This window comes from Ascaphus truei, unplaced genomic scaffold, assembly GCF_040206685.1.
Source record: "Ascaphus truei isolate aAscTru1 unplaced genomic scaffold, aAscTru1.hap1 HAP1_SCAFFOLD_448, whole genome shotgun sequence".
NCBI lineage: Eukaryota > Metazoa > Chordata > Amphibia > Anura > Ascaphidae > Ascaphus > Ascaphus truei.
Window position 1 is genome coordinate 110,256 of NW_027456779.1, and position 12,245 is coordinate 122,500.

The 12,245-nt window shown below is 52.3% G+C and overlaps 1 protein-coding gene and 1 pseudogene across 1 annotated transcript in view; both read right to left on the minus strand.

The window, feature by feature from the left end:
• The window catches only part of ZNF318 (zinc finger protein 318), a 104,693-nt gene that overhangs the window by 65,563 nt on the left and 26,885 nt on the right, over positions 1-12,245 (minus strand). The window contains exon 2 of the mRNA XM_075584102.1: positions 7,647-7,771. Within this exon, the coding sequence (XP_075440217.1) occupies positions 7,647-7,771 (125 nt within the window). The remainder of the gene's footprint in view (positions 1-7,646; positions 7,772-12,245) is intronic.
• LOC142484871 (protein LLP homolog pseudogene) lies at positions 4,490-6,176 on the minus strand (annotated as a pseudogene).

The window sequence follows — 12,245 nt, forward strand, 5'->3', positions numbered from 1 at the left end:
AAGGATTTGTGGATAATCCAAAGGTCATCCAGGCTGCAGGACTCTGGGCTATTTTAAGGTTTATTAACACTCTCAAACACGGTTTGTTTTTCTGACCAGAAGTCGATTTGGTGCTGAAAGTTGTGCTATAAGTCCATTCACAAAATTAAAGGTATTTGATTTCCAATATGTACAAGTTATGTTGTATTCACGTCACCAGCCGAGATCTTATCCCAATAAAAATCAGCCAAGATAGATGTTCTGACATCCTCTCATGGCAGAGATATTCCCTGGCTAAACTGCTTCATATAACCCACAGGACTTATATTCTATTCAGCATGATGTTAGACAAATATATATATATATATATATATATATATATATATATATATATATATATATATAAAAAAATAAAAGCGAGTTTGGTTATGTGTGTGAGTTTGGTTATGTGTGTGAGTTTGGTTGTGTGGGGGTTTGGTTGTGTGGGGGTTTGGTTGTGTGGGGGTTTGGTTGTGTGGGGGTTTGGTTGTGTGGGGGTTTGGTTGTGTGGGGGTTTGGTTATGTGTGGGTTTGTGCAATGTGATTGGCCTACAGGGTGGGGTGACATCAGCAACACGGCTACGCACGCCCTCACCGCCTCCTCTCACGGCGTGACAGCCACACGCCGTGCACCCATACCGTCCTGCCCTGCCTCAGCCCCAGCCGCCTCACCTGCAGCCGCGCCGCCGCCTCACCACTACCCCCTCACCCAAACTACCCTGCCGCGCCGCAGCCAAACCCCAAACACCCGCCGGCTACCACCTCTCCCCCCCCCGCCAGCACAAACCCCGCAGCCTGCCGTGTCTCACCCACCCGCCGCCCGACATCGCTCACCCACCCCCTCCGCCCCACGGCACAAACCCCGCAGCCTCCCGTGACTCCCCCACCCACCATCGCTCAACCCCCACCCCTCCGCCCCACGGCATAAACCCCGCAGCCCCCCCCCCACACATCACACAGCCGCCCCACCCCCCGGCACAAACCTTTCCTGCCCCCCCCCCCGCCCCTGCCTTCCAGCCCCCCGCTTCCCCCACCCCCCTTCCCCCGCCTGTGCCTTCCTGCCCCTGCCTTCCAGCTCCCGCCTTCCAGCTTCCCGCCCCTGCCTTCCAGCCCCCCCAATCCCTGCCTGTGCCTTCCTGCCCCCCCATTCCTGCCTTCCAGCCCCCCTTCCCTTGCCTGTGCCTTCCTGCCCCCCCGCCCCTGCCTTCCAGCCCCCCCTTCCCTTGCCTGTGCCTTCCTGCCCCCCCATTCCTGCCTTCCAGCCCCCCCTCCCTTGCCTGTGCCTTCCTGCCCCTCCCGCCCCTGCCTTCCAGCCCCCCCTTCCCTTGCCTGTGCCTTCCTGCCCCCCCGCCCCAGCCTTCCAGCCCCCCTTCCCTTGCCTGTGCCTTCCTGCCCCCCCATTCCTGCCTTCCAGCCCCCCCTCCCTTGCCTGTGCCTTCCTGCCCCCCCGCCCCTGCCTTCCAGCCCCCCCTTTACTGCCTGTGCCTTCCTGCCCCCCTGCCCCTGCTTTCCAGCCTCCCCTTCTCCTGCCTGTGCCTTCCTGCCTCCCCCACCCCTGCCTTCCAGACCCCCCTTCTCCTGCCTTCCTGCCCCCCCGCCCCTGCCTTCCTGCCCCCCCACCCCTGCCTTCCAGTCCCCCCTTCCCCGCCTGTGCCTTCCTGCCCCCCCCACCCCTGCCTTCCTGCCCCCCCCACCCCTGCCTTCCTGCCCCCCGCCCCTGCCTTCCAGCCCTCCCTTCCCTTGCCTGTGCCTTCCTGCCCCCCCCCACCCCTGCCTTCCAGCCCCCCCTTCCCGCCTGTGCCTTCCTGCCCCCCCCGCCCTGCCTTCCAACCCCCCCGCCCCTGCCTTCCAACCCCCCCGCCCCTGCCTTCCAACCCCCCCGCCCCTTGCCTGTGCCATCCTGCCCCCCACCCCTGCCTTCCAGCCCCCCCCTTCCCTTATCTTGCCTGTGCCTTCCTGCCCCCCGCCCCCCCCTTCCCTTGCCTGTGCCTTCCTGCCCCCCGCCCCCCCCCTTCCCTTGCCTGTGCCTTCCTGCCCCCCGCCCCCCCCTTCCCCTGCCTGTGCCTTCCAGCCCCCCCTGCCCCTTCCTGCCCCCCCGCCTCTGCCTTCCAGCCCCCCCCTTTAAGCCCCCCCTCCCTTGCCTGTGCCTTCCTGCCCCCCGCCCCTGCCTTCATGCCCCCCCTTCCCCTGCCTGTGCCTTCCTGCCCCCCCGCCCCTGCCTTCATGCCCCCCCTTCCCTTGCCTGTGCCATCCTGCCCCTCCCTTCTAGCCCCTCCGTCCCCTGCCTGTGCCTTCCTGCCCCCCAGCCCTGCCTTCATGCCCCCCCTCCCCTGTCTGTGCCTTCCTGCCCCCCGCCCCTGCCTTCATGCCCCCCGCCCCTTGCCTGTGCCATCCTGCCCCTCCCTTCCAGCCCCCCCCTTCCCCTGCCTGTGCCTTCCTGCCCCCCGCCCCTGCCTTCCAGCCCCCCCCTTCACCTGTCTGTGCCTTCCTGCCCCCCACCCCTGCCTTCCAGCCCCCCCCTTCTCTTGCCTGTGCCTTCCTGCCCCCCCACCCCTGCCTTCCAGCCCCCCCTTCTCCTGCCTGTGCGTTCCTGCCCCCCGCCCCCCCCCCTTCTCCTGCCTGTGCCTTCCTGGCCCCCCGCCCCTGCCTTCCAGCCCCCCCTTCCTTCCCTTGCCTGTGCCTTCCTGCCCCCCCACCCCTGCCTTCCAGCCCCCCCACCCCTGCCTTCCAGCCCCCCCTTCCCCTTCTTGTGCCTTCCTGTCCCCCCCAGCCCTCCAGCCCCCCCTTCTCCTGCCTGTGCCTTCCTGCCTTCCAGCCTCCCTTCCCCTGCCTGTGCCTTCCTGCCCCCCCGCCCCTGCCTTCCAGACCCCCCTTCTCCTGCCTGTGCCTTCCTGCCCCGGAGATCACCAATTTGGGCTTCCTCTTTCCTGGGGGGTGGAACACAGATTTTGGGTTCCTCTTCCATGGGGAGGGGAGGGGGGGAATCACTGATTTGGGGTTCCTCTTCCTTGGGGGGGGGGGGGAGAATCACCGGTTTGGGGTTCATCTTCATAAACATGGGCAAAACCCACAAGGTTTAATATGTAAAGGCATTGATTGTCCTACGGCCAACTGGGGGGGGGGGGGGGGGGTGTAGGTTGGGTGTGTTCTCCAGACGCAAAAGTTTCTGGATTTGCACACAAGACCCGCGCCCCCGATGGCTGAATATTGCATTTGATTTAGCTTCTTTCTTTAAATAGTGATTTTTGACATCTGGTATCACAGGTTTTTATAATCTCCAGATAGAGATAAGTCTGCAGGTTAAATTATCTTTTAAGTCATTATGTGTTTTTATGGAAAATTAGGGGTGGTTGCTTTTTATATCTTTTATATATTATTCTGTGTATTTTACTGACTGTTTGATCAGATTTTGGAGGTTTTTAAGGGTCTGTGTCTGTATGTATAAGAAAGGATTAGCCCCCTTGCCTTATATCTTATACTACATGTGTGTTTGAATATGTTCATCTCCACATTAGACAGCACTTTTGCCCATTTTCCTTTAAATATGGTTAACTTCTGGTAATGAAAGGGTTAATCCCAGAAGGTATAACTAGCACACTCTGTGGTTATGGCTCTATGTCCCCTGAGGAAGTGACTGCTGATGTCACGAAACATGTTGGGAGGGAGGAGCCTAGTTGTTTGAGATGCTGTTCAGTGAGGAGACTTTGCAGCAGAGCTGTACCTTTTCCAGCAAAGATTGTCAGAGTGCACAGCTGTTAGGCGCAAACAGCTGATAGGCGCAAACAGCTGATAGGCGCAAACAGCTGATAGGCGCAAACAGCTGATAGGCGCAAACAGCTGATAGGCGCAAACAGCTGATAGGCGCAAACAGCTGATAGGCGCAAACAGCTGATAGGCTAGACACTGCAAGGAGCAAGGATTTCAAGCTGCGGATGGCATTTGTGTTATCTGGCACGACGTGGCACAATGTAAGTGTGTATTCGCCCTGTGTATGTGTTGTTATTAAAGTGTTTTGCAGTACCGCACTTTCCTCTGTTACTTTAACGGTGGGACTGTTCCGGTCACCGGCATGGTGTTCAATTACAAGAAGGAGGAGGTTGGATTCAATCAGGAGCATCACGTGGGGTTCGTGAAATCAGAGAGAAGGCACAAGCACAGCTTGTATCCAACGTATATATCACGTTAGTATCTTGTAAGGAGGCATTCCTAGTGTCTGCAAGAATGATCCCTGAAACAGTCGTGGTTTTCTGCACGATGGTGTGTCCCCGTGTATTTTATAACAGGAGGAGAGCCGGAGTGAAAGAAGCAAGCCTGGTTTGCACAAACTGGATTACATTCTCGGATTGGGAACCAACTCTGGACTATATCCAGGACGCTGGAAATTGGGGACAATATTTACCATTTGACTTTTGGCACCAGGGATTACTTTTCGTTTTCTTTGTGGTGATATATAGCGAGTGCAGTGAAAGCACTTGTGTTTGGGAGTCCCCTAGGCAGCCATTCTTTTCTTTAGATATCTGTCATCCTTTATAATAGGTCACAGTTAAGGCCTCGGGCATGGTGCCTCGGGCCGCGCTGATCCGCGCTCCTGCTCTGCCTCGCCTGCCAGGACGCAAAAAAGCCCCAGCTTGAGCAGGCGTTTTGGTAGATTAGCGCTTGTTGTATGCATTTTAGGTATTAGATTTGTCAGTTAAACTAGGGTAACTTTAATTCATCCATTTTTATAAGGCTTTATAAAAATTGCGTGATAACCTCTTTTTTTTTTACTCTTTAAAAATATGTATTATTTCTTTACATGACAGTATGCATTGAATGATTATCGCAGAACAGCCTTGACATTTGTGGTATCGCGGCCGCTTCTTTTCTTGAGATGCATACAATACATGAAAGTCCCTGTGACAGTGCAGAGATGGCATCACCGCACATAAAAGAAAGATATAATATTAGCAAACGCTAAAAAGATGCAGGCGCCGACACAACGTGTAGACGCCATTTTTCATGACAAACGTAAGCAATGCACTGCAGACCACTTCAATCATGGAGACCGCATACAAAATTAGCCTTTGGAAACAAAGATGCAGACCATAAATTTACAGGTGCTGGAGATTTTAAGATTAAAAACATAACGAAAAGTAAGTATTACTCTTAAATGCCTTTAAGTTACTTCCCCATTCTTTTGCCAGATGTGGTTTTGTTAACGGGTGTGCTGCAGGGAGACGCCCATCGCTTTCCAGGCCTCTGTGGCAGCAGAGAGCAGTGAATGGAGTCTCCCAGCAGGCTGCTGTGCAGTAGGAAAGTACACAGAACGTAGGCTGTGCTCCTCATTTCTAGCAGGCTAATCATTTGGTAACTTTGGATTTTCCATTATTTTTCCCTCATTGAGCCTTCAGCTTCGTCCTTTGCCTCTGATTAATCCATACTGGATACCGACCGTGCTGATCTAGAAGGCTTTTCTTGTTCCGTTTTAAATCCATGTCCATCTTACCGGAGTCACCTTCAGTGGCTTGCACTTCTGTTTTTGTTTTCTCCATCACTTTTTCAGCAGCCACCACAGTTGCAATCTCTATCACCTCATCCATGAACACATCGCTGCCTTTTGCCAGGACAGTTTTCAGCCGGGCCAGTTCTTTGGGAGCATTCTTTTTCCTCTTCTCTGCCCGCATGTTACTCTTCCATTTGCTGCTTAAACTTTTAGCCATTTTTTCCTGAGCGACAGTAAAAGAAAACTCCCGTGCCCCTCACTGCTCCATGCGGTGCCCAAACCAACGTGATAACCTTTTTAATGGTTTTACCTCAGCAGCGCTCACCTCAAAACTCAGCGCCCTAAGACGCTCCCAGGCAAAGTTAACTCACTGCTTATCCGCTCTGCAGCAAGCTGCGTGTTGTAAAAACGTTCTTCCTTTCTGCGGTTGGCAGCGATACACTGTTGCAATGCACACACATGATACATATACATTACTTGTTACAACACTTATACAGTTTCACTCAGGGTATTAATGTGGTCCCCTTATACCTTGCGGGGGACACACAGACAATTATAACACATTCACAGCACTGCAGCCAATACCGGGCTGCAGAGCTGACACTCTACATGTTAACTTAAAAACCCCTATAACTCTCCACCTTATACCTGGTGAGAGAGGTACGGAACCCCTCACTGGGTTCTGGGATATGGACATACCCCGGGACCTGTAATGTAACCCAGTTCCCTGCCCAGTCTTGCTGCCCTGGTTTGTGCTGAAGCAGGGAGATTTGGCGGTGAGCTGCAAACTGCTTTCTAGGGAGGATTTTATCCGATTGTCTGTGTTCCTCATGTCCTCAGAAGTCTGGGGAGATTCCTGAGTACATGTGTCGGGGTAACACGCAACATTGGCCCCCTGCTACCTCAACACACCCTGACAACATTTTACCAAAGTCACCCCTGAAACTCACGCCCTGCACATCTCCGCTGGTTGGCACTCCTGGAACAGTAAAAACTCACACATTTTTATTACACATGCAGTTAGATGCCACAATTGGGCTGAAGAGCTGACACTCACAATTTCCCAATATGGCTCAGGGGCCCCCAGCCGGGCCAAATACCTTTATTAATGGCCTGGGTACCCCCTACCCGTCACAGGTGCACAGCTGAAAAATTCACCAAGGGTTGGTATATAAAGCAATTAAAAAATGCATTGGCACATTAGAACAGGATAAAAAAAACCTCTGTTTCTGTTACTCATTTCTAGAGTCTAATTTTGTGCCATCTGCTAGATCCCATGAAAACACATCATCTGCTTCTAGCTGCCAAAGTTTAAAGTCTACTTTATGGGAGAGAAATCCGGCTACCTCTGACAAAGGCGAGGGAACTGAATGAACGTACAGGTCAAAAAGTATTGTGATCTATTAAAGAAAGTGTCCCTGCACAGCCGGAACTAGTCGGATATGTAAAAGAGGGGTGCGGAGCGGGGTCGCCAAGACAGAGAGCTGGGAAACAAAGAATCCCTGTTATAAGCATGCTTAGTGACCCTCTGCAATAATAACCAATCATTCACTTTGAATAATGTGTACGATAAAAGGAAGGATGACGTAAAATCACGCAAGACAGGGACAGAATTAAAAAGAACGGGACCTGCGGCCATTAATAAAACGCTCTGTGGTACGATCCCCATTATTAGAATTAAGGCCGGGCACTTTCACTGCTCATTTATTTATTTTACTTCAAAGAAAGTCACATATTTTTACAAATAATCTGTCGAACATGTTATTAAAAACAAAACAAACACATCCCATGTTACTCTGAACTGGAATCAAAAGTGAAACCCACAAGTCCAAATGTCAGACCCGCCCCTCCCGAATTAGTATTACCCCGAAGAACTCAATCCCAGTGCCGCTGTGCGCGGCGTTTCGGGGGCGCGCTCAGTAACTTACACTCACTTTTGTAGGATGTCAGACAAAAACCCTTTGGTGTTTTGCCAACTTCCCTGTAAAAATAGTTAGAAAAGGAAGAAATGTGACAGGCTAGATTGCAAGCTGTGCAGGGATTGAGTGTTCCTCCTATATGAGGCGCTCTGATCTCTGTATACTGAGCTCTGTTCTGTAAGGCCATGCACACGGTTCACATTACACAAATCTTTATACACACGTACCTGTCGCCAGCACTCGGGTTGGCCACCCCCAGCGGGCGGAGATCGGGGGCCATGTGTAAGCCTTCATTGCGGGTATTGGACAGGGCACTGGCTGGGTCAGAGTGGAAGCTGGGGGAGTATCGACGCTGAGAATACAAAGGGAAAGCATTAACAACTAGTACACAGTGACAATACCTAATGGGGTCATATAATGTGAGGGACAGGGATGTACCACTCCTGGGGTATACATGTGATCATGAGAGGGACGCACCGCTCCCGGGGTATACATGTGATCATGAGAGGGACGTACAGCTCCCGGGGTATACATGTGATCATGAGGACGCACCGCCCCCCGGGGTATACATGTGATCATGAGAGGGACGCACCGCCCCCGGGGTATACATGTGATCATGAGAGGGACGTACCGCTCCCGGGGTATACATGTGATCATGAGAGGGATGTACCGCTCCCGGGGTATACATGTGATCATGAGGGGGCAGTACCGCTCCCGGGGTATACATGTGAACATGAGAGGGACGCACCGCTCCCGGGGTATACATGTGATCATGAGAGGGACGTACCGCTCCCGGGGTATACATGTGATCATGAGAGGGACGTACCGCTCCCGGGGTATACATGTGACCATGAGAGGGACGTACCGCTCCCGGGGTATACATGTGATCATGAGAGGGGCGTACCGCTCCCGGGGTATACATGTGATCATGAGAGGGACGTACCGCTCCCGGGGTAAACATGTGATCATGAGAGGGGCGTACCGCTCCCGGGATATACATGTGATCATGAGAGGGACGCACCGCTCCCGGGGTATACATGTGATCATGAGAGGGACGTACCGCTCCCGGGGTATACATGTGATCATGAGAGGGACGAACCGCTCCCGGGGTATACATGTGATCATGAGAGGGACGTACCGCTCCCGGGGTATACATGTGATCATGAGAGGGACGCACCGCTCCCGGGGTATACATGTGATCATGAGAGGGACGCACCGCTCCCGGGGTATACATGTGATCATGAGAGGGACGCACCGCTCCCGGGGTATACATGTGATCATGAGGGACGTACCACTCCCGGGGGGGTATATGTGACCATGAGAGGGACGCACCGCTCCCGGGGTATACATGTGATCATGAGGGACGTACCACTCCCGGGGGGGTATATGTGACCATGAGAGGGACGCACCGCTCCCGGGGTATACATGTGATCATGAGAGGGACGTACCGCTCCCGGGGTAAACATGTGATCATGAGAGGGGCGTACCGCTCCCGGGATATACATGTGATCATGAGAGGGACGCACCGCTCCCGGGGTATACATGTGATCATGAGAGGGACGTACCGCTCCCGGGGTATACATGTGATCATGAGAGGGACGCACCGCTCCCGGGGTATACATGTGATCATGAGAGGGACGCACCGCTCCCGGGGTATACATGTGATCATGAGAGGGACGCACCGCTCCCGGGGTATACATGTGATCATGAGGGACGTACCACTCCCGGGGGGGTATATGTGACCATGAGAGGGACGCACCGCTCCCGGGGTATACATGTGATCATGAGGGACGTACCACTCCCGGGGGGGTATATGTGACCATGAGAGGGGCGTACCGCTCCCGGGGTATACATGTGATCATGAGAGAGACACACCGCTCACGGGGTATACATGTGATCACGAGAGGGACGTACCGCTCCCGGGGTATACATGTGATCATGAGAGGGATGTACCGCTCCCGGGGTATACATGTGATCATGAGAGGGACGTACCGCTCCCGGGGTATACATGTGATCATGAGAGGGATGTACCGCTCCCGGGGTATACATGTGATCATGAGAGGGACGTACCGCGCCCGGGGTAAACATGTGATCATGAGAGGGGCGTACCGCTCCCGGGATATACATGTGATCACGAGAGGGACGTACCGCTCCCGGGATATACATGTGATCACGAGAGGGACGTACCGCTCCCGGGGTATACATGTGATCATGAGAGGGACGTACCGCGCCCGGGGAATACATGTGATCATGAGAGGGGCGTACCGCTCCCGGGGTATACATGTGATCATGAGAGGGACGTACCGCTCCCGGGGTATACATGTGATCATGAGAGGGATGTACCGCTCCCGGGGTATACATGTGATCATGAGAGGGAGGGACGGGGATGTACCGCTCCCGGGGTATACATGTGATCACGAGAGGGACGAACCGCTCCCGGGGTATACATGTGATCATGAGAGGGATGTACCGCTCCCGAGGTATATATGTGATCTTGAGAGGGACGTACCGCTCCCGGGGGGGTATATGTGACCATGAGAGGGACGTACCGCTCCCGGGGGGGGGTATATGTGACCATGAGAGGGACGTACCTCTCCAGGGGTGTACACGGGTAGTCATGCTAATGACAGAGGCATCGGGAGGCTGAGGAGCCTTATTCCATGGAAGGGAGAGGGACCACTGGAGAAAGTAGAAAGTATTGTATCCTGAGTGGGAGGGGGCATGCTAATGAGCACATCATTATACAAAGGTAGGATGATATATGCTAATGAGTGGGAGGGTCCATGCTACCCAGCACATCGTTATACAAAGGTAGGAAGATATATGCTAATGAGTGGGAGGGGCCACGCTAAGGGGCATACCATTATACAAAGGTTGGAAGAGGTATGCTAATGAGGGGGAGGGGTCATGTAGATGTAAATTTCCAATATAGAGTGAGTGGCTATTAAATAAGTCTCGTATTAATGAGTGGGAGGAAACATACTAATACACATGTTATGTTGAGCGGGAGAAAGCGGCATTCTCATATGGTAATGAGTGGAAGGGACTGCGGCGGAAGGGCAGCCTGGTCAGCACATTAATGGTTAAGCCCGTTACGCTGGAGCCTTGTCCTGCAGTGAGTACGATTTATCCATACAGCACAAAAAGGGCAGTGAGAAGACGTATCCCGCCAGGACAAGGAAGCAAAGGCTGTCCTCCATGCTGGGGAACAAACTGGCAAGGTTGCTACCCCAGAGCGGGGGGGGGGCGAGAGAGAGGCGAGACAGTAGGGGCAGCCTGGTCAGCACATTAACGGTTAAGCCAGCAGTTGCCCCTACCTGTCAAGATCAATGTCTAGGTTACAGGCTAAAAGACCATCTTGTTGCAGCCAAAACAGCGGCCCACTGTTTCAGTATCTCCCTGTAAAGCTGTGTATCCCCCATGCATTTGTAATGTCTTTGTATGACTCCTGTGTGTGCTGGGCTGGTAATAAAATATTATAACATATCTCTTACGGTGCATGCAATGTCTTTTATATAATGTATAACCTTGCTCACGTAATGTAACCCTGTATCTGTCATCATAACTCTGTGCCCAGGTCATACGTGAAACCGAGAGGTAACTCAATGTATTACTTCCTGGTAACACATTTTATAAATAAAAGTTTCTGGTACACAAAAGTATCTGTGCCTGTGTGACGGTGAAGGGGTTAACCAGGCTCATCAATAAAGGTTAAGCCCACTTGGTTAACCCTGACCCGTGTGTTAGGGTCTTAGAGTGTCAGCTCTGGGACTCAGATGTCGAAAATGTATTACTGGGACTGTATACTGATTTTGCGACATTAAAGATTTATCTGTGTTTTGCCGTTCCTGGGATCGGGAGATTTCTAGGCTGTACGTTTCAGGGTGGGTTTGTCGGAGAAAGTCACAAGAATGTGTCTATGTATCGGGGTTCCAAAGTTATGGGATACCCCAAAAGTTGTATCCGGGAATTGAGTGAGATTCTCTGATACAACCAAGCACATTACTCCGCCAAACTCTAACTCTGAGAGCGTTCTTGCGGCTCACCGCCAGGATCCCTGCTGCAGCATCTTCCAGACCGTGGCATTTAAAGTGAGCCTTTTAAGTGAGAATATATAGTTAGACTATAGTTCATATATTTACTTTCTTCATGCAAGACCTATAACCTCAGCTGATATGACATGGATCTAATTGCATTCTCATCACAGGTATGTTTCTGAACTGCAAGTCCTGTTTTAAAAGGAATACCCCCACCCAGACTTTATTACTAATCTTTTGGTATGTTTGAATATCAAAAAGGTGTTTTTTTGTTTGTTTGTTTTTTAACTCCTTTTAACTGTGTGCTGCTAATTGACCTACTTGTAAGAGGCTGATTTATTGGGGAGGGGGAGGGTCATGTGACAATTTTAGATGTATAAAAGTAACACCCCCCCTGCATTGGCAGGGATTGCATTGTCATTTTAGAGAGGCATTTAAAGTGAGCCTTTTAAGTGATAAAATATAGTTAACTATAGTTTAACTAAAGGTGACTGGATCTACTGCAAACTCTTCTTCACAAAGCAGCAAATGGTGAGTTACTCTGACCACACTATGACCCCATGCTTGTTAGCCTGCACAATTTAAGCCCCCACCCCACAACAATTTATTTCACTGCAGGTCCTCCCAACACTGACTGCACACAACTACCCCTCCCCCTCAACCCTCACATACACAGCCCACTGCAAACCCTGAATAGACCCTAGCACTGCAATACAGCAAAACATTTGACAAGGAAAAGGCACACCCGGCTCACAACAGCTCCATGAAGCATTACCTACCTCTGGCATA